Consider the following 26,560-nt stretch of genomic DNA (forward strand, 5'->3'; position numbering starts at 1 on the left):
ATTATTATGAACATTTAACTAAACATCTTACTACTAGGGCCCTATCTAAACTGCAGACACTACTGTATTTGGAAACTGTTTATCAAACATTTTCAGCTAAACACAACTGTATCATTAATGGGGAAGAGGCAGCTCACATTGTTAAAATGTTTTTTTAAGAACTATTTTAGATACAAGAATGATTTTTATGAGCTGTTTTAACAAAGTCCACACTAACATACAAAGGTGCACTAAGATGACAGTGCAAAGTGCCAGGTCACACACTTAGGGACAACAATAAGAATTTTTGCTATAAGCTGAAGACGTGACAGAGGAGAAGGATCTGGGTGTACTGGTCAATCTCAGGATGATTATGAGCTACCAACGAGATACAGCAGCGAAAAAGGCTAAGGCAGTCCTAGGATGAATCAGGAAAGGTACTTCCAGTAAAGATAGGGAAGTGTTGTTACCATAATAGAAGGCACTGGTGAGACCTAATCTGGAACAGTGTGTGCATTTCTGGTTTCCCACATTTAAGAAGATGAATTCAAACTGGAACAGAGGCAGAGAAGGGCTACTAAGATGATCAGAGGAATGCAGAATCTACTTTACAAGAGGAGACTTAAGGAGTTTGGCTTGTTTAGCATGACAAAATGAAGGCTGAAGGGTGATAGGACTGCATTCTATAAATACATCAGAGGGATAAACTCCAGGGAAGGAAAGGCATTAATTAACTTAATGGCCAATGTTGGAAAAGAACAAATGAACATAAACTGGAAATCAATAAGCTTTAGGCCTGAAATTAGGTGAAGGTTTCTAACCATCGGAGGAGTGATGTTCTGGAACAGCCTTCCAAAGGGAGTAGTGGGGGCAAAAAACCTAACTTGTTTTAAGACTGAGCTTGATAAGTTTATGGAGGAGATGGTCTGATGAGATTGCCTACAACAGCATATGGGCCAATCAGGACTACTATTAGCAAATATCTCCAACAGCCAGAGGTGGGACACTAGATGAGATGGGTTCTGAATTACAACTGAGAATTCTTCCCAGGTGTCCGGCTGGTGTGTCTTGTCCACATATTCATGGTCTAACTCAGGGGTTGGCAACCTTTCCGAAGTGGTGTGCCGAGTCTTCATTTATTCATTTTAATTTAAGGTTTCATGTGCCAGTAATACATTTTAATGTTTTTAGAAGGTCTCTCTCTCTAAGTCTATATATTATATAACTAAACTATTGTTGTACTGTAAAATAAACAAGGTTTTCAAAATGTTTAAGAAGCTTCATTTAAAATTAAAATGTTGATCTTACGCCGCCAGCCCGCTGCTGGTCTGGGCTCAGCCCACTCCCGCTCAAGGGTTCCATCCGCCGGCTCCTACCAGCCGGGATCCCGGCTTCCAGACCTGCACAGCCCGCTGCCAGTCTGGGGTCCCGGCCCTGCCCACATACAGTGGGTACCTACCTTCTCCCTGGTTCTGGCCCATTCTCTTCCTCTCTCTGCACTAAGCTGAGGGTGGGAGTGCACTGAGTACAGGGCTGGGGGTGAAAGGTCTGGCCAGGAGCTAGAATGAGGGAGGAGGATCAGGGTTGGGGCAGGAGGTTTGGGTGTGGGGCACTTACCTGGGCAGCTCCCATTTGGTGCGAGGGGTGCAGGTGGGAATGTGGGGGTGGGGGGTGCAGGAGCTCCCATTTGGTGCTCAGGGTGGAGGTGGGAATGTGGGGGGTGCAAGAGTCAGGATGTAGGGGGTGCATGGGGGGCCTGGTATGTGGGGGGGGGCGCAAGAGTCAGGGTAGAGGGCATGTGAGGGGGATGCAGGTGTCAGGGCAGGGCGTGCGTGGGCTGGGTATGTGTGGGGGGCAGAGTCAGGGCTGGGGTTGTGGGGGGAGGTGTGAAGGAGTCAAGCAGAGGGCTGGGTGTGTATGAAGGGGGTACAGGGCTCAGTGCAGGGGACTGGGGGGTGTGCGGGGCACAAGGCTCAGGACAGAGGGCTGGGTGTGAGAGGGGGTCAGGGCAGAGGGCTGGGTGTGTGAGGGGGAGTCAGGGCTCAGGGCTGGGTGTGTGGGGGGGGGCTCAGGGCAGAGGGCTGGGAGGTGTGTGCAAGGAGGTCAGGGCAGGGGGTTGGAGGGGATATGCCCCTATTCCACCCCCCCCCCCTTCCCCAAGGCCCTGCCCCCGCTTCTTCTCTGCCTCCGTCAGGAGCAGCGAGCATGCCGACTCTGCTCCTTCCCGACCCCATCCCTCGCAAGGGCCATCAGCTGATCAACAGAGAGGAGGGGCAGGATCCCAGCACACTACGGGAAGAGGCAGGGGAGCCGGCAGGACCAAGGTTCTTCCCCCTGCCCCCACGGGGGGGAAAGGGGGAGCAGAGGGCGGAGAAGAGCAGGCTGGGCCGGATTTTTAATGGCATGCTGCAATCCCGGCACACAGCAGCATGCCATTAAAAATCGGCTCGCATGCCGTCTTTGGCACGCGTGCCATAGATTGCCGACCCCTAGTCTAACTGATCACCATATTTGGGGTCAGGAAGGAATTTTCTCCCAGATCAGACTGGCAGGGGCTCTGGGGGTTTTTTGCCTTCCTCTGCAGCCTAGGACACGGGTTACTTGCTGGGTTGAACTAAAGTAAATGGTGAATTTTCTGTCACTTGAAGTCTTAAATCAAGATTTGAGGACTTCCATAACTCAGCCAGAGGTTTTGGGCCTGCTACAGGAGAGGGTGGCTGAGGTTCCGTGGCTTGCATAGTGCAGGAAGTCAGACTAGATGATCATGATGGTCCCTTCTAGCTTAAAGTCTATGGGTCTATGAACACGATTAAGACAACGGAGTGGGATGTTGCTCTTAGTGCTCACAATTTATGAAGAAGAGTAGATCACAAACGTTGTTTGCTTTACAGATTTTTGCTTTGTTTTACATACATTATATATATATATATGTATGTAAAACACAGACATCTTTCATCTGGTCCTTTCATTTCTGCTAATACTGTGGAGACATCCCTCATTCAGATTCCAAGCCAGCAAAGCACTTAAGCACATGCATAACATTAATCATATGCGCACTCCTACTGAAGTCAACAAAAGTGCTCGCATGCTTAAAGTTACACATATGAGCAACCAAAAACATAGGATGAGATTCTGTGCCGCGCTTCTAAGAGGCGCAGTACAGAGTTTGCCGCCTTGCAAGGGGAACGGGTAGATGGTTTTAAGCCTCCTTTGGGCCTTCCCCATCCTAGGCTATTCTGGGGAGCTAGAAAAAGCTCCAGCATAACTCAGACAGGCCCAAGGATATGTCAAGACCACAAATGAAAGTATAATTGTACTGCAGGAAGGCATACCCACATTAGTTTTAATCTGGCTAGGGCGGGTAATAAGAGTAGTAGTGAAGTCAGGGTGGCACTGGCTTCAGCACAAGCTAGCTGCCCCAATGCAAGCCTGCTGAGGACTCTAGTGCAGGACTCTAGTTTCTAGGCTGCACTACGGTCCATGTTATTAGACAAAATGTGGTGGGTGGCGTATCCATGCTACTTGATCTCCACCTAGATCAGACTTGATCTCCATCTAGTTCACGATTTTGTCTGACAGTGGTCAGTCCCAGATGCTTTAGAGGAAGGTGCAAGAAACCACAGCAGGTAGACGTGGGATAATCTGCCCCCATATTAGGTCTCCTCCTGATCTCTTATAATTAGAGACTGGCTTAATGCCTAAAACAAGTTTTAATATCACTTCCAAAACTATTAATTAAGAATGTAAAAATGGCCATACCGGATCAGACTAATGGTTCATCTAGCGCAGTATCCTGTCTTTCGACAGCAGACTGTGCCAGATGCCTCAGGGAGAAACGAACGCAACAGGGAAATTTATTCAGCGATCCATCCCCTGTCATCCAGTCCCAGCTTCTGGCAATCAGACATTTAGGGACACAGAGCATGATGCTGTTTCCCTGGCTAATAGCCATTGATGGACTTATCCTCCATGAACTTATTTAATTTGTTTTTCAAGCTATTTATACTTTTGGCCTTCAACGCGTCCCCTGGCAATGAGTTCCACATGCTGACTGGGCACTGTGTGAGGAAACCTGCTGCCTGTTGATTTTGTTGGGTAACACAGGAACCAGGGGTCACATGAAGGGGTAAATAGCACTTCCTTATTCACTTTCTCCACACCATTCATGATTTTATAAACTTCTATCATATCCCCCCTTAGTCGTCCCAGTCTTTTTAATTCTCCTCATATGGAAGCTGTTCCATACCCTTAATCATTTTTGTTGCCCTTCTCTGTACTTTTTCCAATTATAATATATTTTTAAATGGGCCAACAAGAACTGCAAGCAGTATTCAACATGTCAGCATACCACTCCAAGTGTGACTCCAAGATATCTTTGAGTGGTAACAACTAATTTAGATCCCATCATTTTGTACATACATTTAGACCTGTGTTTTCCAATATGCATTACTTTGCATTTATCAACACTGAATTTCATCTAGACATAAGACCGGCCATACTGGGTCAGACCAAAGGTCCATCTAGCCCAGTATCCTGTCTCCCGGCAGTGGTCAATGCCAGGTGCTTCAAAAGGAATGAACAGAACAGGTAATCATCAAGAGATTCATCCCATCACTCATTCCCAGCTTCTGGCAAACAGAGCCTTGGGACACCATCCCTGCCACTTTGTTGCCCAGTCACCTAGTTTTGTGAGATCCACTCTTAACTCTTCACAGTCTGCATTGGACTTATCCATCCTAAGTAATTTTGTATCATCTGCAAACTCACCACCTCACTGTTTATTCCTTTTCCCAGATCATTTATGAATATATTGAACAGCACTGGTCCCATTAGAGATCCTTGGGGAACTCTGCTATTTACTCCTTTCCACCGTGAAAACACCAAACACTTTTATTTTAAGACCAAGGTGACAGCCATACAAATGTCCAATCTCTTTTGAATCTAGTTAAATTCTCGGCCTCAATGACTTCCTGCAGATCCACTTCTGACAATTTCACTTTTAACATCATTCTTGCTTAAAGATACATCTCTCCCACACATTAGGTGACACAATCACTGACAAAGTTCTCTGCTGCAACAAAAGTATCTTTGCAACACTGGGCTTCTGTGACAACAACAAGGAGGGTTACCCTCTGAGACTGGGAGCTTGGTACATCCACACTACACCTACTGTACAATGGGACACAAAGGACATATGAGCGTAAATGAATATTCCCCATCTCCTCATTAACTGCTGCAAGGGAGAAATGCACCATTGGCTCCAGAAAAGCACTCTTATTCCTGACTTCTCCCCTCATCCTCACTCACATAACCTTATCAAACTGTCCCTTTTATAATTCCACTCCCATTTCCCCCTTTCTCCATCGCCCACCCCTTTAACTTCCTCCACTATCAATTCCTATTTTCTTACTCTGCTACCTCCTCATTAACACCCACCCCATTTGTACGCTGCCAGTCACCTGCACAACAAGCCACACAAGCCTTGCTAAAGTTTAAGGGGCAGGGAATAGCCACCTGTTGTAACTACAATGCATCAAGCATCTGACCATGCCGGGGCTTCACCGTGTGATACGAGGGCACTGGGGGTCTCTCCCCTGCATGCTTATGCCATTGTAGCCCCCCTACCTGGATCTGGAACAGGCAGCGTCACCCTCCCAGTCCTTGTCCCTGCCCCTCTAGAGCCCATCCCGAGGCTCGCCCCCGCCTGTGCTCTCCCCCGAATCCTAGCCCCAGCCAGAGCCCCCGCGCTCTCGAGCGGACCGGCCTAGGGGAGAGGGGAGGATCTCTCTGCCTCCCTCTCTCTTTCTTCGAGGGCAGCTGTACCTCCGCGCTCTGGTGCTTGAAAGTGTCTAAAAACAGCAGCTCCGTTGCGGTGTCAGCCGCCATCTTTGCTCAGTAGCAGCGGAAGCACTTCCGGGTGAACACAAGCGCTTCCAGGGTCGCTCGCGGTGCCTGCGCCCTCAGGGTCTCCCTGAGGGTCTCCCTGGAGCGCGCATGCGCACGCTACTGCGGTTGTGGCCGAGTGAGTGTGAGGAGCAGGCAGCGTGGCGGAAGGAAGGCGGGACGGAACGTTCGCTGGCGGGAGAGGCGGTGTGTAGTGTCGACGGGGGCCCCGCCCGCTGCAGCAGGTGGTGTGGAAAAGCAACGCCTCGTGCGGCGAGCCCCGCCCCCGCGGCTCGCGCTGCCCGCTCCTTGTGCGGGCACAGCGCGGCCGGCCCATGACCTGTAGTGGCGGGAGAAATGTGCTGGTTGCGTTTGTGCCACTGCACCGGCTGTGTGCACTAAGTCCCGTAGTGCGGGCGGGGGCCCATCAGCTGTATTTATATTGGGTTCAGCACCATAGATTTTCATAGGAGGGTTTATTTAAGGCGAGGGAGAACATTAAACCGGAGCAGAGGGGAATGATCCCTCACTTAGGATTCTCTTTCCAGATGTTGTCATGGTATCATCTCCCACTCAGAGAAACCTCTCAGGAAGGGGACTCCGGTTATTAAGAGACAGGTAATAGTAATGGGGGACTTTATTATTAGAAATACAGCTAGTTGAGTTTGTGGTGACTGAGAGAACTACATTGTGATTTGCCTGTTGGGTGCAAAGGTTGTGGCTACCTCAAGGCATCTAGACCAGTAGTTCTCAAACTTGTGTACTGGTGACCCCTTTCACATAGGAAGCCTCTGAGTGTGACCCCCCCTTACAAATTAAAAACACTTTTTTATATATTCAACACCATTATAAATGCTGGAGGCAAAGGGGGGTTTAGGGTGGAGATTGACAGCTCATGACCCCCCCATGTAATACCCTCCTGACCCCCAGTTTGAGAACCCCTGATCTAGACAGTGTTATGTGCAGTGCTGGAGAAGAGCTGGAGGTCATGGTACATGAAGGTACCAATAACATAGGGAAAGGCAGGAGGGAGGTCCTGAAGGGCAAATTAGGCTGCTAGGTAAGAGATTAAAGTTCAGCACCTCAGTAGTCACATTCTTTGAAACTGTTTCCAGTTCCCCACACAGGGCCAGTGTAGACAGGCAGAACTGCAGGGTTTTCATGCATGGATGAGGCTATAGTAGTTGGAGGAGGGATTTAGGTTTATTAGGAACTGGTGAACCTTTTGGGAAAGGAGGAGCCCACAAAAGGAGGATGGCTCTACTTAAACCGAAATGGAACCAGATTGTTGGCATGTACAATTAAAAAGGTAGAGGAGTTTTTAAACTAGTCACTGGGGGAAAGATAACAGGTGCAGAGAAGCATATGCATGGGTAGCAGGTATAATAGGCTAGGGGAGGCTGAGCCTCCCTTGGTGCTGCTGCCGGACCCCTGGTTTGGGAGTGAAGTTTTTGATTTATTATGCCCCATGCAGGTTCTGGAGCGGCTGAGGAGGCGGTATGTGCTATTCAGCTTCCTGGGTTGATTACTGATGAACCCAGAAAGAAGGTGAGTAGCACATACTGCCTTCTCAGCCACTCCAGAACCTGCATGGGGCATAGCAAAGCTTCTTCCAGAGGAGTGTTGAGGGATGTATATTTTTCTCCGGGTGGCTTGGGGTCTGGGGAGGGGAAGTGCGGCAGCAACTGGGCTAGGACTCTGGGCAGGGGGGCTCAGGGCTTTGACCAGTTGGGGGCTCCTCCGGGCAGGTGTGTGTGGGGCGACTGGGTGCTCTGGCCATGGGGGGGGAGGGGGCTTTGCCTGGCTCAGGGCTCCTCTAGCCTTGGCGGGGAGGGACTCCAACTGTGGGGAAAAGAGGGGGTCTCAGGGCTCTGGCCAGCTCAGGGCTCCTACGGCCAAGGGGGGGCAGAGCCGATGCTAGCCTCCCCAAAGGAGGGCTCCACCCGCCACCCATGAGCACACAGTTCAGACAGAGACACCCCTTAGAGGAGGATTTATTAACAGGAATGTTCTATATCCCTGTAAAGAGGTGAGGACAAGTTGTTAAAATAAAGGTAAGAGCTGAAGAGAAACAGTCAAATGAAGAAGAGTCCCATTCAGTTACATCACAAAAAAGCAGACAGCTAAAAAGTGACAAATTTTATAACTGCTTGCATACAAATGTTAGAAGTCTAGATACTGAGATGGATGAACTTCAGTGCCTGACGTTAAATGAGGATATTGATATAATAAGCATCACAGAAATTTGGTGGAGCGATGATAATCAATGGGACATGGTAATAGCAGGGTACAAAATACATAGGAATGACAGACTAGGTCATGCTGGTGGGGGGAATGGCACCATATGTGAAAGAAAGCAGTGTCAAATATAATAATCTGAAATGAATCAAACTATACCATACAATCTCTATGGACAGAAATTACATGCTTGAATAATAAGAGTGTAGCAGTAGGGATATACTACCAACCATCTGAACGGGATGATGATGGTGATTATGAAAACAGAAAACTAAGTAATAATGAGGGATTTCAGCTATTCCCATATTGACTGGGTACATGTCACGTCAGGACAGGATGCAGAGATAAAGTTTCTAGACACCATTAATGACTGCTTCTTGGAGCATCTAATTTCCCACAAGGGGAGAGGCAATTCTTGATTTGGTCCCCAAGTGTCACACAGGATCTGGTCCACGAGGTGAATATTGCTGAACCACTCAGTGACAGCAACTGTAATGTATATAATTTAACATCCTTGTGGGGATAAGGAGGGGAAAACCAAATAAGCCCACCACAGTAGCATTTAACTTCAAAAAGGGGAACTATACAAAAATGAGGAAACTAATTAAACAGAAATTAAATGGAACAGTCACAACTGTGAAATGCCTGCAAGCTGCATGGAAACTTTTTAAAACACCATAATAGAGTCTCAAATTAAATATATACCCCAAATAAAAAAAGTAAGAGGACCAAAAAAAAATGCCACCATGGCTAAACAACAGAGTACAAGAGATGGTTAGAGGCAAAAAGGAATCCTTTTAAAATTGGAAGTCAAATCCTACTGAGGAAAATAGAAAGGAGCATAAACTCTGGCAAGTCAAGTGTAAACGTACAATTAGGCAGGTCAAAGAGGAATGTGAAGAACAACTAGCAAAAGAGACAAAAACAAAAGCACATTTCTTTAAAGTAGATCAGAAGCAGGAAAACAAAGTGCTGAAGGAACATTCAAGGAAGACAAGGCAATTGTGGACAAGCTGAATGAATTTTTTACTCTTCGCTGCATAATATGAGAGGGAGATTCCCACATCTGAGTCATTTCTTAGGTGACAAATTGAGGCATTGTCCTAGACTGAGTTGTCAATAAAAGAGGTTTTAGAACAAATTGATAAATGAAACAGTCACCAGGACAAGGTGGTATTCACCCAAGAGTACTGAAGGAACTGAAATATAATATTGCAGAATTACTAACTGTGGTATGTAACATATTGCTTAAATCAGCCTCCGTACCAGATGACTGGAGAATAGCTAATGTAATGCTGATTTTTAAAAAAAAGGGTTCCGGAGGCGATCCTGAGAATTAGAAGCTGGTAAACCTAACTTCAGTAGTAGGCAAATTGGTTGAAACTATAGTAAACAACAGAATTATCAGACACCTAGATAAATGTGATTTGTTGGGGAAGAGTCAAAACAGCTTTTGTAAAGGAAAATCATGTCTCACTAACCTATTAGAATTCTTTGAAGGGGTTAAACATGTGGACAAGGGTGATCCAGTTAATATAGTGTATTTGGATTTTAAGAAAGCCTTTGACAAGGTCCCTTGCAAAAGACTCTTAATCAAAGTAAGTAGTCATAGGATAAGAGGGAAGGTCCTCTCATGGATCAGTAACTGATTAAAAGATAGGAATAAATGGTCAGTTTTCAGTATGGAGAGAGGTAAATAGCAGGGTCTTCCAAACAGCTATACTGGGACCAGTGCTATTTAACATATTCATAAAAGTGATTAGGAAAAGGGGCAAACTGTAAAGTGGAAAAGTTTGCAAATAATACAAAATTACTCAAGATAGTTCAGTCAAAAGCTGACTGCAAAGAGTTACAAAGGGATTTCAAAACTGGATGACTGGGCAACAAAATGGCAGATAAATTCAATGTTGCTAAATGCAAAGTAATGCACACTGGAAAATATAATCCTAACTATATATGTGAAATAAGTTATAAGCTGGGGACGCACCAGTTGGAAGTAACGGAAGATGAGAAGGACCTCGGCGTTCTGGTTGATCGCAGGATGACTATGAGTCGGCAATGTGATGTGGCCGTTAAAAAAGCTAATGCGGTCTTGGGATGCATTAGGCGAGGTATTTCTAGTAGAGATAAGGAGGTGCTAGTCCCGTTATACAAGGCGTTGGTGAGACCTCATTTGGAGTACTGTGTGCAGTTTTGGTCTCCCATGTTTAAGAAGGATGAATTCAAACTGGAACGGGTACAAAGAAGGGCCACTAGAATGATCCAAGGAATGGAAAGCCTGTTGTATGAAAGGAGACTTGAGGAGCTCGGTTTGTTTTCCTTAACCAAAAGAAGGTTGAGAGGAGATATGATTGCTCTCTTTAAATATATCAGAGGGATAAATACCAGGGAGGGAGAGGAATTATTTCAACTCAGTACTAATGTGGACACGAGAACAAATGGATATAAATTGGCAGTCGGGAAGTTTAGGCTTGAAATTAGACGAAGGTTTCTAACCATCAGGGGAGTGAAATTCTGGAACAGCCTACCGAGGGAAACAGTGGGGGCGAAGGACCTCTCTGGCTTTAAGATTAAGCTTGATAAGTTTATGGAGGGAATGGTTTGATAGGATAACGTGATTTAGTCAATAGGTCAATAACGTGCGACCACTGGTAATTAGTACCGAGGGTCAATGTTGGGATATTGAAAGTCTTTTTCCTGAGTGTCTGGCTGGAGAGTCTTGCCCACATGCTCGGGGTTCAGCTGATTGTCATATTTGGGGTCGGGAAGGAATTTTCCTCCAGGGTAGATTGGCAGTGGCCCTGGAGGTTTTTCGCCTTCCTCCGCAGCATGGGGCGGGGGTCGCTTGCTGGAGGATTATCTGCTACTTTAAGTCTTTAAATCAGGATTTGGGGACTTCAACAGCTGAGTCAAGGGAGAGAATTATTTCAGGAGTGGGTGGGTCAGCTTTTGTGGCCTGCATCTTGCAGGAGGTCAGACTAGATGATCATAATGGTCCCTTCTCATCTTAAGTTCTATGATTCTATGAAATGGTTTGAGCATTGCCCTGTTAAACCCAGGGTTATGAGTTCAATCCTTGAGGGGGCGATTTAGGGATCTGGGGATTGGTCCTGCTTTGAGCAGAGGGTTGGACTAGATGACCTCCTGAGGTTCCTTCCAACCCTAATATTCTATGACTATGATTAAATGATGGTGTCTAAATTAGCAGTTACCACTCAAGAAAGAGATCTTGGAGTCAGTGTGGATAGTTCTCTGAAAACATCCACTCAAAAAACTAACAATGTTAGAAACTATTAGGAAAATGATAGATAAGAAGACCGAAAATATCATAATGCTGCTATATAAATCCATGTTATACCCACACCTTCAATATTGGGAGTATTCTAGTCACCCCATCTCAAAAAAGTAGGGCTGCCAGGCGATTAAAAAATTAATTATAATTACTCATGCGATTAATCGCACTGTTAAACAATAATAGAATATCATTTATTTAAATATTTTTGGATGTTTTCTACATTTTCAAATATATTGATTTCAATTACAACACAATACAAAATGTACACTTTATTTATTTTGTATTACAAGTGTTCACACTGTAAAAAGACAAGAAATACTATTTTTCAATTCACCTAATACAAGTACTGTAGTGCAATATCTTCATCATGAAAGTTGAACTTACAAATATAGAATTATGTACAAAAAACTGCAAAAATAGAACAATGTAAAATTTTAGAGCTTGCAAGTCCACTCAGTCCTACTTCTTGTTTAGCCAATTGCTCAGACAAACAAGTTTGTTAACATTTTAAGGAGATAACATAGCCTGCTTCTTTATGATGTCACCTGTTAGTGAGAACAGGCATTCGCATGGCATTGTTGTAGCTGGCGTTGCAATATATTTACGTGCCAGATGCGCTAAAGATTCATATGTCCCTTCATGTTTCAACCACCATTCCAGGGACATGCCTCCATGGTTCTGCTCGAAAACCATCCAAAGCAGTGCGGACCGATGCATGCTCATTTTCATCTGCGTCAGATGCCACCAGCAGAAGGTTGATTTTCTTTTTTGGTGGTTCGGGTTCTGTAGTTTCTGCATCAGAGTGTTGCTCTTTTAAGACTTCTGAAAGCATGCTCCTTACCTTGCTCCTTGACTTGCATCCGAAGAAGTGGGTATTCACCCACGAAAGCTCATGCTGCAAAAACGTCTGTTAGTCTATAAGGTGCCACAGGATTCTTTGCTGCTTTTACAGAACCAGACTAACACGGCTACCCCTCTGATACTTGACACCATGCTCCTTACCTTATCCCTCTCAGATTTTGGAAGGCACTTCAGATTCTTAAATCTTGGGTCGAGTGCTATAGCTATCTTTACAAATCTCACATTGCTACCTTCTTTTCATTCTGCCAAATCTACAATGGAAGTGTTCTTAAAATGAATAACAACATGTGCTGGGTCATCATTGTAGACTGCCATAACATGAAATATATGGCAGAATGTGGGTAGAACAGAGCAGGGGTTGCACAATTCTCCCCCAAAGAGTTCAGTCACAAATTTAATTCACGCATTTTTTTTAAATGAGCGTCATTAGCATGGAAGCATGTCCTCTGGAATGGTGGCTGAAGCATATTAGCATATCTGGCACGTAAATACCTTGCAATGCTGGCTACAAAAGTGCAATGCAAATGCCCGTTCTCACTTTCTGGTGACATTGTAAATAAGAAGAGGACAGCATTACCTCCTGTAAATGTAAACAAACTTATTTGTCTGAGCGGTTGGCTGAACAAGAAGTAGGACTGAGTGGACTTGTAAGCTCTGAAGTTTTACATTGTTTTGTTTTTGAGTGCACTTATGTAACAAAAAAAATACTTTTGTAAGTACTTGTATGAGGTGAATTGAAAAATACTATTTCTTCTGTTTATCATTTTTACAGTGCAAATATTTGTAACCAAAATATATACTTTGATTCCAGTTACAACACAGAATACAAGATATATATGAAAATGTAGAAAAACATCCAAAATATTTCAAAAATTTCAATTGGTATTCTCTTGTTTAATAGTGCGGTTAAAACTGCAATTAATTGCAATTAATTTTTTGAGTTAATCGCATGAGTTAACTGTGATTAATCGACAGCCCTACAAAAAAGATATATTAGACTTGGAAAAGGTACAGAGAATGGTGACAGAAATGATTAGGTGTATGGAACAGCTTCCATATGAGGAGAAATTAAAAAGACTGGGACTGTTCAGTTTGGAAGAGAGACAAGGAGGCAGGAGTAGCGCCAGACTTTCTGGCACCCTAGGCAGAATTCGGGGGGAGGCATTTTGTGCGCTCCCCATGGGGCGCGCAGGAGCTTCCAGTTCCACTCCCATCACACCGCTGAAGAAGGACCCTCCACCGAAATGCCGCAGGCGACAGCGGCAGTCATTGAGCTGCTCAATTGCCTGCCACTGTTTTCCGCGGCACATCGGCAGAAGGTCCTTCTTCGGCGGCGTGACAGGAGCAGAACCGGAAGCTCCCGTGCGCCCTGTGGGGAGCCCACAAAATGCCGCCCCCCGAATCCTGGCACCCTAGGCGACTGCCTAGGGTCGCCTAATGGAAGCGCCGGCCCTGCTAGGAGGGATATGACAGAGGTCTATAAAATCATGAACGTTGTAGAGAAAGTGAATAAGGAAATGTTTTTAGCCCCTTCACGTAACACAGGAACCAGAGGTCGCTCCATGAAATTAATAGGCATCAGGTTTAAAACAATAAGTACTTCTTCACACAATGCAGAGTCAGCCCGTGGAACTCATTACAAGGGGATGTTCTGAGCACCAGAAGTATAACAAGCTTCAAAAAAGAATTAGGTAAGTTCATGGAGAATAGGTCTATCAGTGGCTGTTAGCCAAAATGGCTAAGCCTGACTGCCAGATGCTGGGACTGGACTACAGAGAATGGATGAATCACTCAATAATTTTCCTGTTTTGTTCATTCCCTCTGAAGCCTGTGGTATTGGCTACTGTCAAAAGACAGGAAACTGGGGCAGATGGACCACGGTCTGACCCAGTATTGCTGTTTTAAATCATGAGGTGAGAATGACTATATAGCCCAGTGGTAAGGGCACTATCTTGAGAGGTGGGAAACTGCTATTTAAAACTTTTTTCCCCCTTCAGGCAGAGAGCACAGAATTGAATCAGGTTTCCCACATTTGGGGTGAGTGTTCTAACCAGTGGGCTAAAAGTATTAAGAGAGGGAGACACCACCACCATCTCCTCCTCATCCAGCATTTCTTGCAAGAAATAACTTGGGCACCTAAGCCTCCTGACTCCTGGAGAGAGGCTTCTGGCTGTGGCTCAAAAGCAGAGATATGCACCTCCCTCTACAGCCCAGATTTACGTTCCTAACTCTTGAGGGGCGGGATTTAAGACACATCCCTCTGGTCTGCATCTCCCACTGGCAAGCTTAGGTGGCTTCCTGCGCAGCATGCCAGCTTTTGTTGTGATCATTCTTAGGTGTCTGTCTTTCCCCATGTATTGTATAGGGAGCCTAGGTGCGTCTAACACTGGGTTTGCAGATCCCATTGTTGTTTCAATTATTTTCCAGGCACTGAAAAGATAGGCATTGCAATGCCTGTGTCCCTTTGTGGATGTCTATACTACAAGTGCTGCAGTGGCACAACTGTCTAGACAATTGTTACAGTGATGAAAGGGGGTTATCCATCACTTGAGTAAATCCACCCTCTCTAGAGGCTTTAGCTAGGTTGAATTCTTCCATCCACCTAGCTTTATTTTAATGGGGCCCAGGTCAGCTTACCCACATCTCTCTTGGGTTTGAATTTTTCACACCACTGAGCAACGTAGTTAGGTCAACCTATGTTTTAGGTGTAGATCAGGCCTAAGAGTCTCTTGGAGTCAGTGGAAAGGCCCTCATCGACTTCAGAAGATTTTAGATCAGGCTACCCAGGAAGGGGAACTTGAAGTCTAGTGCCTTATTAGTACAATGAGAATCAAACTTGAGGACATGGCTCCTCAGACAAGCCATTCTCTGCCCATGGCCTGTCCCCTTTTGATACTTGAGCACCTGAAAATAAGGGAGCAAATATGCAGAGAGCTTGAGACTTAGCCCCATTGGAACTGCTGTGTGTAAATTTCCAACCTTATCTTGGTATCTTGGGTTACATATTTTTAAAATGGGTATAATACCACCTAAGTGATGAGATAGAGATACTTGTATGAAAGGCACTAGCTGCCTACAGCCATTAGTTCCATTTGGATATTTTTCACTTCCTGTCCCAAATTATTGTGTAATATTGTGAAACAACTGCAATTTGAAAAGAAAAAAAAACATGGCTGCATTTCAGTGCTGATTAAAATGTTCTGCAGATCTCTTTAAAAAAAACCTGTGTGTGTGTGTATGGGGAGATTTAATTAATGAATAATTGTAAAGACCTTTCAGATCCTTGAATGAACATTGCCCTAGAAGTACAAATAAGTATCTGCTATGTCTAATTACGAAAAATTTGGAAGTGAGTTTTCACATAAATGGCCTTTCACAGTAGTTGCATCTCTTCAGTGTGCCCAGCACGTGTGTCTGTCTGGGGTCGGGCGTCAACTACACTGTACTGCAGTCACTCCATTCTCCTTAGCAGCAGCCCTGTACTCCCTCGAGGGGGTGACGGGGGTGGGGGAAGGCAGGTGGGTCTCCCGTAGGGATTTGATTGATGGTCTGGAACCACTTTATGAAATGTAGGTGTTGTTTGTGCGGGCAGCAGTTAGAGTTGCCAGGTGTCCAACCAATGGGAGCTGCAGGCGCACCACCTGCGGGTGCAAGGATAGTGCGCAGACCCTCCCTGGCCACCCATGCATCTAGGGCAGTGGTCCCCAATGCGGTGCCCGCAGGCGCCATGGTGCCCACAGGAGCATCTTACTGCGCCCGCGTCGTGGCCCCTGGGAAAGCACCCTCCGAAATGCTGCTGAATTTCAGCATTTCGGCGCGGATGCCTCGCGATGACGACACTTGTCACCGACAAGTGACGTCATCAAGAGGCGTCACTCCCAGATTTCGGCGGCGACGCCTCTTGCTGTCGATAAGTGATGTCATCGAGAGGCGTCGCTCCCGAATTTCGGCGGGGATGCCTCTGGATGATGTCACTTGTCGACGGCAAGAGGCGTCGCCACCGAAATGCTGCCGAAATTAGGCGGCATTTCGGCTGGTGCTCCACCGCTGCAGTGGTCCTTCGGCTGGTGCCTGCCAGCCAAAAAGGTTGGGGACCACTGGTCTAGGGGCTCCAGGGACCTGGCATCCATGGAAAGTACCGCTGGGATCCCTCATCCGAACCCCCTGTCCCAACCTGGAGTCCCCTCCCACACCCAGACTCCCTCTGGAGCCTACACACACCCAACACCCCGTCTCAACCTCCACCCTAAAGCCCTCATCCTCTGCCCTACCCCAGAGCCCCTACCCAACCCAGAGCCCCTTCCCTCACCCCAAACCCCCCAGCCCCACCCCAGAGTCCACAATCCCAGTCCCTCCCACACTCTGAACCCCTCAACCCCATCCTCACCCCAGAGCCCACACCCCCAGCCAGAGTCCTCACCCCCCCACTCACAAACCAACCCCCTGTCCCAGCCCGGAGCCCTCTCTCTCACCCGAAGGGATGGGAGGGGTGTTCGGTTTTATGCAATTAGAAACTTGGCAACCCTAGCACAGACACCAGACCTGCCTGCTGAAGTCACAGAACAGCGCTGCGGATCGCTGCCTGAAGTTTGGACCACACGCAGCAATGCCGCCAGGGTGGCCGCAGTGCTGATTGGATAGATGCTTTCTCAGCAGTATTGTTGCCATCTTCTTACCCTTGAATACAACGCAGTTAAAGAGACTGAGAGAGTGAAGGAAGTGGTCCTGGGCTCAATGCCTTGAATTGCTGCTGGGCTCAATGCCTTGAATTGCTGCTGGGCTCCCTCCTCTGATCCTGAAAAGGGAGTCAGCGGGAAACTGCCCATCACCCCCTTCCTACGTGGGAGGCAGGCCGCGCTGCTGCGTCTGCACAGAACAAGTTCCAGCAACGCCCGACGAGTGCTCCCTTCCCACACCCACCACCAGCTCCCCACCCACACTCTTAGCCCTCTGCTCCACGTGATCGGCTTTCCTTGTACTCGCCTCACCTGCCGGCTCGTCATCAGCTCCTTCTTCTCCCCTAGGAGCCTGGCTCCCCACCCCACGCCTCCACAATCCCTTCTCTGACCCTACTCCCCCATCTAGCTCCCCTCCTTCCAACTTTGAACTTCAAAGCTTCAGCAGAGCCGGTTTCCCTGTAGAGTGGATTTGGCGCGCGCTGGAGTTTCTTCTCCCTGCAGTGGGGTCGGGGGGCGCGATGTCCCCTGACCCCCTCCCGCAGGACAATCTCCCTTCTCCTCTCACAGAGCCCCCGGTGAGAGGGGCATTGGGACTCTAGTGATCACCAAGCGGTGTTACACCTGTTCACGTTTCTATGGTTTTACACATCACCCGCAGGGAGGGGAAAGGTTGCAATGACCCTGTAGGGCGAGCGAAAGGCTGGACGCAGCCAGGTCTCAGCTGAGCTCCTTCCTTTGGGCACTAGAAGACGTGTTGATTTCACAGCGGCAACTTTGTCATTCGCTAGGAAGTGCCTCCTCCTGCTGCCCCATTACCTTCGGGCTGCGGCTGCCCCTACCCCATGCTATCGGCTCCCCTGTCTCCTATTGCCTCTCACCCTCGCATCCCCCAGTTTTTGCTACCCCTTCTATCGCCTCCTCCTGGGACCCTTCTGGTTTTCATTCTTCCTGCTGCTGCCCCCTCAACCCCAGTTTGGTATTCCCGCCTCTTGTACCCCTTCGCCCCTGCCTGCTCCCCTCTTTCTGCTCCTGCCCTTTCACTCTTTTGCTGTTGGTCCCTCCCACTCTGCTAATTGCTACCCCTGCCATCACCTCCTGCTGCTGCTGCTACCTACCCCTGGCCGTTGTCTCCTCCCCTTCTGCTGCCACGTCTTTGTTTGAAGGAGCCAATGGGCGGGCTCAGTCAGGTGTCTCTTACCTGCACCACGTGGGGAGGGAGGGTGAGCAGGTAGAGCCACATCCCAAGACAGAGACGCTCGCCTCCATTGCGCGTCTCCTAGGGGCGCAGCCCTGGTTTGCCTTGGTTCCCAAGCAGTCAGCTACAAAACGGGGACGCTGCACACGCCTCCCCTCCTGAGCAGGTCTCCGGGGAGTGGTGGTGGGTGGGGGAGAGCGAAGTGGCTGCAGGTGTGCGCTGGGGGGGCGGGTTTCTTCCTTTACACGGCAGGGGTGGTGTGTGTGTAGCAGGGTGTTCTCGGTAAACTTGGGGCAGGAATCCGGTTTCTTGCCCCCCAACCCCCCCCGGCGATCATCATGACTGCGTCTCTTGACTACCTGGTGATCTTGTTCGGGACGACTGCTGGTGCTCAGGGGGCTAAGCTGGGATCCGATGAGAAAGAGCTGGTCCAGCTGCTGTGGAAAGTGGTGGATCTGGCCCGCAAGAAGGTATTTCTCGGAGTAGCCCCCAAGGAGGGGAGGGGAGGCTGCTGGCAGGGACTGCCGTGCGCGTTCCGCCTGGGACTCCCTGCGGGGGGATTTAACCAGCTGCCAAGTTAGGGCTGGTGTCTGCCCGCGTGGAGAAGGCGCCGCCTGGGCTAGGAGCGCAGACCGAGTTAGGCGGCAGCCCAGACCACCGCTCTGTGACAGGGGTTGTGTTCAAGCAAACAACCTCCACCAAGCCCCATGGCGCGCCCGCCCACACAGGCTTTTCCCCCGGGGCAGCCGCCCTACACGCCAGGGGGTGCGGGGGGGAGGGGGAATGCAAAGCCCTGCTTCCCACAAGTCCTGCAGCGGGGTTCTCCCTGGGCGCTTGCTCGCCAAGGCGGGAGCAGGGAGCGCTGACCTCTTTCTCCCTCCGGAGGCGGGGAACCTGCACGAAGTGCTGGTCAGGCCGGAGCGCTTGGACCTGACAGAGGAATGCAAAGAAACAACCAAGCTGGAGGTGGAGAGCCTGGCGCGAGCCCCGCAGCTGGAACAAGCCCTGCAACAGGTGAACCCCCTTCTGCTTTCAATAGGGCTTCGCAAACCCCTCTCCAGGGAGTCGAGCTTCCCAGAGAGAGCTTCCGACTGCAGAGGGTGTGCGAATAGCCCGGGGGTCCCCGCTCCCCTGGGACAGACAGAAACTCACTGGGGAGGGGGTGGGATAGGGTGACCAGATGGCAAGAGTAAAATATCAGGACACACGGGAGGCGGGGGTAGGCGCACAGCCCCCCACCAGAGCCATGGGGGAGGGGGGTGCACGGTCCCCAGTTCGAGTCCCTGCTTTAAGCTATGGGTCAGGAGCGCACTGCCCCGGCTCTAGCCCCAGCCCCCCATGGGCTCCACCCCTGCTTCATGGGCTCCAGCTGCTCTGTCCCCCCTGTGGGCCCCCCTTTTCACTGCTCCAGACCTCTTCATTCATGGGCTCCAGTGGCCTCCCCACAGGGCTGCCCCATTGTGAGGCCAGCTGGGCTGGCTGGGGCTCCTTCCAGGAGCTGTCCATCCTTTCTAGCAGTCAGGGAGTGTGTGTGAGGCAATCAAGCATGGTGGTCGCTGTGTGTGTCCCCAGGGAGCTGGTAAATCTGGACCTGTACAGAACAGCCTGTCTATCCCAGCTTTATTCTGTGCCCCAGAAACAGCCAGCAGGTCTGGCTCCTAGGTGGGAGGGCCAGGAGGCTCCCCGCTCTGCTCTTGCCCTCAGGCACAGCCCCCCCACCCCAGCTCCCATTGGCTGTGGTTCCCAGCCAGTGGGAGTGCGGAGCCAGTGCTCGGGGTGGGGATAGCGCACAGAGCCCCGTTGGCCCCCCCTACCCTGCCTAAGAGCCAGACCTGCTGGTCGCTTCCGGGGCGCAGCACAGTGCCAAGACAAGTAGGGACCAGCCTGCATTATCCCTGCAGCACCGGAGACCAGACTTTTAACAGCCCAGTTGGTGGTGCTGACCAGAGCCACCATGGTCCCTTTTCAACTGGGTGTTCTGGTAGAAAACTGGACATCTGGCAACCCTACCCAAGGTATCGGAGTGATTTCCTGCCCTGGGACCAGCCCTGATACTGCTGGCTCAGCCCATCACCTCACCGCCCAGGGCATGGGGGAGTGAGTGTGTCTGGTAGATCTCGGGGTGGAAGCTGAGTAGTGGAGGAGGTTTGTGTGTTTTGGGATGCTAGGCAGTGGGGGGGCTGTTGGGGAGGGTGCTGGGTAGTGGGGGTGGGGCTGTGTGGGGCACTGTGTAATTGTGGTGGTGGAGCTGTGTAGAAGGATACTGGGTAGTGTGGGAGGGGGAGATCTGTGTGTGTTAGGGCACTAGGGAGTGGGGGGTTCTGTGTGGGGTGCTGGGCAGTTGTGGTGGGTCTGGGGGGTGCTGGCAAGGGTAGTGGTGTGCAGGGAACTGTGCAGTTGTGGGGCGAGGGCGCTGGGCATAGCCGGTCTGGGGGGTGTTGGGTGGGAGGGCTGTGTGGCATGGCATGGACCTGCCCCCAACGGGAAGGGTCACGCTGGCAGTACAGGGCCAGGCAGACCAATGTGAGTCTGGCCATGCCATGTATGCCCTATTACCTCTGGCAACCCCACCCCCCCATGCCCACCACTTGCCTCCTCACCTGAGGGTTGGGGGAGGAGGTGCAGGGGCAGGGTCTGGGAGGTGCTTACCTTGCGTGGCTCCCAGGAAGCAGCCCTCAGGTCCCTCCAGCTCCTAGGGTCAGGGATGGCCAGGGGGCTCTGCCTGCCCCCACAGGGGGAATGCAAAGCCCTGCTTCCCACAAGTCCCTGCGGTTCTTGGCCAATAGGAGTTGCAGAGCCAGCACTCATGGTGGACGCAGCACACAGAGACACCACCCCCCGCCCCCCCGGCCATCCCTCCACTTAGGGGCCTCAGGGTCCTGCTGGCTGCTTCCTGGAGCCAGGTAGGGAGCCTGCCAGATAGATTGACCAGTCCAGCCCCACGCCAAATATCAGAACAAATGTCATCCCAATTTTATTGGAACGTCTGGTCTCTCTAGGGTGGGATAATTGAACCTCTCTTTCTGTAGGGTCAGGGAGGGTTTCTCTCTCTATAGGTCTATTGCAGATGGTCTAGCTGGGAAGACAAACGTGCGAGAAGACGGGCTGGGGCATGGGGTTAGAGTTGCAGCCTCTGGAAAGCTGAAGAAGGCTCTTTTTGCTAGGGCCATGTGGGCGCCCTGTGGCTGATGAGCAAATTGGGAGAGGCTGGCACATCTAGGGGCCTACTGGGATCTCCTGAACCTGCCCTATTCTCTTTCCATTTCGGTTTGGGGTAGCGAAGGTTAAGTTCGGAGTGATCCAGCCATTGCTGTCCCAGGGCCTTTTCATCGAAGGTTGTTGGGTTTTGGTTCTCTCTTTGAATTTCTTTATTAAACTTACTGAAACTTTATTTCTTCTCTGCACATGAGCTGGGGTAGAGACGGGCTCCAGCGTGACCAATCATATCTCCACAAAGCACAGGGGTGCTCTGTTCCTCTTTCCTAATAACCAGGAGGTCCCATAACTCATTGCTGCAATGCTGCTCACCATATAGTGAAGAGCTGCACCTCATTAACTTCCCCCAACTTTCAGCCACTGCCAGGAGCTTTAGTCTAAAGATTTTAGCAGAAATTTTCCAACTAGGGTACTTAAATCTAGGCTTGTGATGCCCTGTTGAGATCATGTCTGTCTTCATCATCTGCCTAAATACTCTGGGTTGACTTTCAAGCGTGTTGGGCATGTATAGTCCCCATTAACTCTAATTGGATTTGTGATGGCTCAGCAGCTTTGAATATTAGCCCAAAATATTTAGGTGCCTAAATAAAGCATAGGAATGTGCCCTGATTCCTAATAAGAGCATTATATAGAACTGAACATTTACCTTTTCATGTTCAACAAGTTGTAATGATCTGAAACTTACACTGACCCTTTCATAACAGTGTAGCAGTTCATAATTTTGTACCATGTCTATTTTTTTTCAACTTTCAGTTTAACCAGTCTGTGAGCAATGAACTGAATATTGGTGTAGGTACTTCCTTCTGTCTCTGTACCGATGGACAGCTTCACATCAGACAGCTTCTGCATCCTGAGGCTTCCAAAAAGGTAAGGTGGTTTCACTCATTAGCCATTCCTTAAAACTGATCTCCTGTGGTAGTGTTTGGGTTTTAATGCAGAATTGAAAAGCTTCTTTTTGCTTTGATACCCAATATGAGTCTACTTCAGCATAGTCATAACAGAGATCTCTCATCCATCAATAAGTTTATTAGACTCTTGGGGCTTGTCTACACTGGGGAATTTTCCAGTTATGATATCGTTAAACTGCTGTGGTTATACCAGTATAACTCTTCATGTGGATGCTCTTATTTCAGTTTAATAAGCCCTTGTTCTAGTTTAGTTTATGCAGCTTTGGAAGTGGCTTAAGCTAAAACAGAAAAAGGTCCCCTGTACTGGAATAAGTATGTCCACGTCGGGAGTCATATCGGTTTAACTACAGCAGTTTAAATTCACACTCTACTCTATATTTGTATTTTCCATGTACAAAAACCCTTAGGTTGCTGTAATGGGTTAATACAGGAACTGATTTGTAGGACTTGTCAAGTATTTTGTAAAAAATTTACGATTTTAACATTACTGTTGTACATGCTGTTTTGAAACTTTGAATGCTGACCGATCTAAAGATAAGCGTTCAGTCTTTATGTAATATTCGGCTTGCACTCTGATAGTGGTACTTGACTGTATTTGTAAAGAGCCAAACACTGGTCTGAGATCATGTCTGTCTTCATCATCTGCCTCAAATTATCTATAATTTGATGATGTATTTCCAAAATACCAATTACTAATAGACTTGCAAGTCCCTATCTCGCTTCTCTATTGCCAATAGAATTGCAGTTGTGTAGACGGACCTCAGTTATAACATGATTGTCCCTGCAGTGCAATCAAGCACAGTTTTATGTTTCAGTACCATCAGGAATTAACAATGTTCTAAGAATCATGGTACAGATTTATTCCAGTCTTCTGTTTTCACTGATGTTTTTGAACCATGCATTTCATTCTCTTCTGTGTCTTGTTTCTTTAAATGGTTGAAAGCATGATGCTAGTAAAACAGTAAATCTTACTGCTAATATCAGACTGTGATATCAAATTATTTGTTAATGTAATACTTGCTGCTACTATTTGGTATTTATCACTCAAAAAAAGTCTGTTTAACAAACAGAGAATGCTCCTGTATTATGAATCACTTCATACTATCTGATGTGTTCTAAACATGAAAAAATAAACCATATTTTAATAACTATACTTTTCTCTCCATATGATAGAATTATTTCTCTAACTGCTATACAATTTACCTATTTTATGCATTCATCCTCCCTGCAATTAGATTAAGTACATAATAAAAAAAAAACGCAGAATCTTTGAAAATTGATTTTTGTCATCTTAGTTTGTAAGATTTTTTGAGGGACTAACACTTTTCTATGTATTTGTACAGTGTCTAGAACAATAGGAATTTAATGCTGGCTAGGGTCTTCGGTTGCTATTTCAACACAAACAGGTGGTAATTTGAAATCTGCTCTGTGCTTATTATAGATTAAAACAAAGAGACGACTACAGAATGTCACTGGCTTTTCTTGTAGATAACAAAATGTTGAGATTAAACCCTAAGTGTAAACTAAAACCAAGACTTTAAAAATGATTAGCTGTTTTTGAGTGCCTCAGTTTTGGATGTCTAATATGAGCTATTTCAACAGGCCCTGACTTTGAGTGGTCATGACGTAGGCAGGTTCAGTTTATACTGAATGATTAAGAATAGAGTTTGGGGGGACGGGGGACTGAAGTGTCATGAAACCACAACTGGGAAACACCGAAGGTTGACTATTTGCATAAGAGTTTGCATGAGCGGGGTGACATTTGTGAAATAAAAGTTCAGTTTTTACATTTTAAAATAAGAGAGCCCAGAGTAGCAGTTTTAAAAGAATGTTGCAATTAAAGAAGAAAAGAACCTGTAGCTCATAACTTATATAATAGAGAAAAATGCAGCTACTCTGGCTGTAGAGCTGATATTAGGTATAAACACACTAAGCAATTGCTTAGGGTCCCAAGCAGGTCAAGGGGGGCTCACTATTCACTTTTTATTATGCATTTGGGGCGGGGGGGACACCAGAATATTCCTGCTCTAGGGCCCACAGTAGGCTAGTACCGACTTTGTCTGGTTGTAGCAGTCAAGTACACATAGATAATAAAAATCATTGATGTGTGGGGCTCTTCCTGTCCTCCCCTGTTGGTGGGGTTGGTACAAGAAAATGACGTTCTAACATCTGTGCTGATCTTGCACTTAAATGCAAAATTTCTGAAAACAGATGGAATTTGCATCGCTAACATAATGCCTATCAATATTCCAAAGCCAAAACCCAACTTCTTAGTGTTTAAAATCCTTCCAACAGCACCTTTCTCCACCCTCCACACACACATACATACATCCTCTCATCCCAATACACAGTACCTCAATACACAAATTGGCCACTAAATTGTGGATGTAAGGATCTTGTTTTGCTGAATTTTGGAAAAGAAGCATTACCTCATGAACAGCTGAACTAAACATGGAAGCTTATAGCTGTAGGAGAGACTGACTTTTCAGCCAGATACAAATAAGGACTTCTACGTGTGGACACCATTCCATGCTAATTATCTCAAGACATTTCCTGTTCCAAAACTTAATAGCTTTCAATGAACTTTAAAAAAAAAAAAAAAAACTTACAAGGAAATTCCTAAATATCCATCATCTCCCCCAACTCGGTACTTGGGACAACCCACTTGTGTTCTGCCTGTTACTAATCAATCCCCTCTAGGATGACTTCAGACTTTCCTAACCTCTAAGAAATCTGCCTTTAAAAAAAAATAATACATTGGATTGATTTTAAAAAAAAGTTTCCACTTTCCCCCACATGTGAAATTTCTCCATATCCCAAAATAAAATAAAAAATTTTTGCCTGATGTAAAAGGAGTAGCAATAATCAGTTATGCACCAGGGACTGGTTTTGGGAATCTGACTTCCTCTTCCCGGGCCACCCCCATTGTTAACCTTGATAGAGTCACGCAATTAGGGAAAAGAGTCGGAGTGGAATATACAGCACATACTTCTATTCCTGAAAGGTTATGAGATGTTAGCCTTGAAAACATGACACTTGTATGTATTAAAAATATGTTGTAGGTTACTTTTAGAGGTTATCCTGCATCCATTTTCTTTCCCTTTGTGCAGTTGGTTTCATGGTATTAAGGGAGCCCGCCTTTATACCATAGAATGAAGAATTAAACAAAATTATTTAAGAGTTTGAGTATGTGACATATACAGTGATAGGGTATAATGGCTTTTTTTGGCATTTATGTGAGATTAGCTGTAGCCACTCACTCTTGGCTTTGCTGCTCATTAGTAATGCATCCATCACAAGCACATGCTGACAAAACCTTTACACCACATCACGCTATACATTGTCTATATTACAAAATAGCCAAAACAACTATTTGAAGTGTGATTCTACTCTGCAAATAGAATGTGACTTCCCTTCATTGAATATGCTGTCTAGAAAATTAAAATGTCTTCTGAAAGTTTGCTTGGGCTCTGTAAATCGAGCTGTGACCCCTCTGGTTTGATAGGGCCAGCTAATGAAAATTGGAACCAAGAACTGTTAGGTGCAGTGTTGTAATAGTATCTCTTTGCTCTCCCACAGTTGAATTGAATCCCCAGCATTAGTAATATTAATAAAAAGCAGCAATAACCTTCCCTTTTGTCAGTAAAGGAAGCAAATATCCCTGACTATACCAAGGGAACAGACTTACTGAGTAAGAAAGATTCATAACAATGTTTGTCACTGAGAGAAGAGGCTTGTAAAAATATGTGCTATAATATAGTCAGGTGAGTGTGACTATTTTTACTTGAAAACTGGTTGCAAAATGTGAAAACTCAAGAGAATATAGACTGGATTCACCTTAGTTTACAGTCACTACCATGTCATCTTACAGAATATCTTATTACCTGAATGCTTCTACTCCTTTTTTGACTTGCGGAAAGAGTTCAAGAAATGTTGCCCTGACTCATCTGATGTTAACAAACTGGATGTTGCTGCCATGACAGAATGTATCCTTTTTAAAAATCATAACTTGAATTATAATGGCAGCATAGTACTTCTAGAAACACAGCCCAGGAGCATAGGAGTGTTCATGATGCTTGTTTAGGAATGATATAATTTAGTAAACAATAATGAGTCATTAATGGGTTTCCTACTAAATATGCTTCTGTCTCTGGTAGCTATGCAAAAATTTGTGGTACCTTGCAAAAGCTTTGAACAGTCTATAGGAGACTTTGAAACTGAAATTTGTCTTTCTCTCTTCCTTACCTCTGAATTTTGCCATATTAACAATCACTGCCTTAGTGTCTTGTTTAATGTCCAGTTTTGA

At 47.0% G+C, this 26,560-nt stretch overlaps 2 protein-coding genes across 9 annotated transcripts in view; one reads left to right on the forward strand and one right to left on the reverse strand.

Annotated features, from left to right (window-relative positions):
* VIRMA (vir like m6A methyltransferase associated) overlaps window positions 1-6,068 on the reverse strand; it is a 36,998-nt gene extending 30,930 nt beyond the window's left edge. For 3 of the 5 annotated variants that reach the window (XM_039522078.1, XM_039522077.1, XM_039522076.1), the window contains exon 1: window positions 5,803-6,053. In XM_039522078.1, coding sequence (XP_039378012.1) covers window positions 5,803-5,865 — 63 coding nt within the window. In that variant the 5' untranslated portion in view covers window positions 5,866-6,053. Of the gene's footprint in view, window positions 1-5,802 lie in introns of all 5 variants that reach the window. The other 2 variants (XR_005593507.1, XM_039522079.1) reach the window with 2 other exon arrangements.
* Window positions 6,069-18,117: 12,049 nt separating this feature from the next.
* Window positions 18,118-26,560, forward strand: part of ESRP1 (epithelial splicing regulatory protein 1) — a 58,741-nt gene continuing 50,298 nt past the window's right edge. The window contains exons 1-4 of one of the 4 annotated variants that reach the window (XM_039527758.1): window positions 18,118-18,600; window positions 19,016-19,144; window positions 22,100-22,213; window positions 26,126-26,240. In XM_039527758.1, coding sequence (XP_039383692.1) covers window positions 18,469-18,600; window positions 19,016-19,144; window positions 22,100-22,213; window positions 26,126-26,240 — 490 coding nt within the window. In that variant the 5' untranslated portion in view covers window positions 18,118-18,468. The remainder of the gene's footprint in view (window positions 18,601-19,015; window positions 19,145-22,099; window positions 22,214-26,125; window positions 26,241-26,560) is intronic. The other 3 variants (XM_039527756.1, XR_005595190.1, XM_039527757.1) reach the window with 3 other exon arrangements.

This window comes from Mauremys reevesii, linkage group 2 (assembly GCF_016161935.1).
Source record: "Mauremys reevesii isolate NIE-2019 linkage group 2, ASM1616193v1, whole genome shotgun sequence".
Lineage (NCBI taxonomy): Eukaryota > Metazoa > Chordata > Testudines > Geoemydidae > Mauremys > Mauremys reevesii.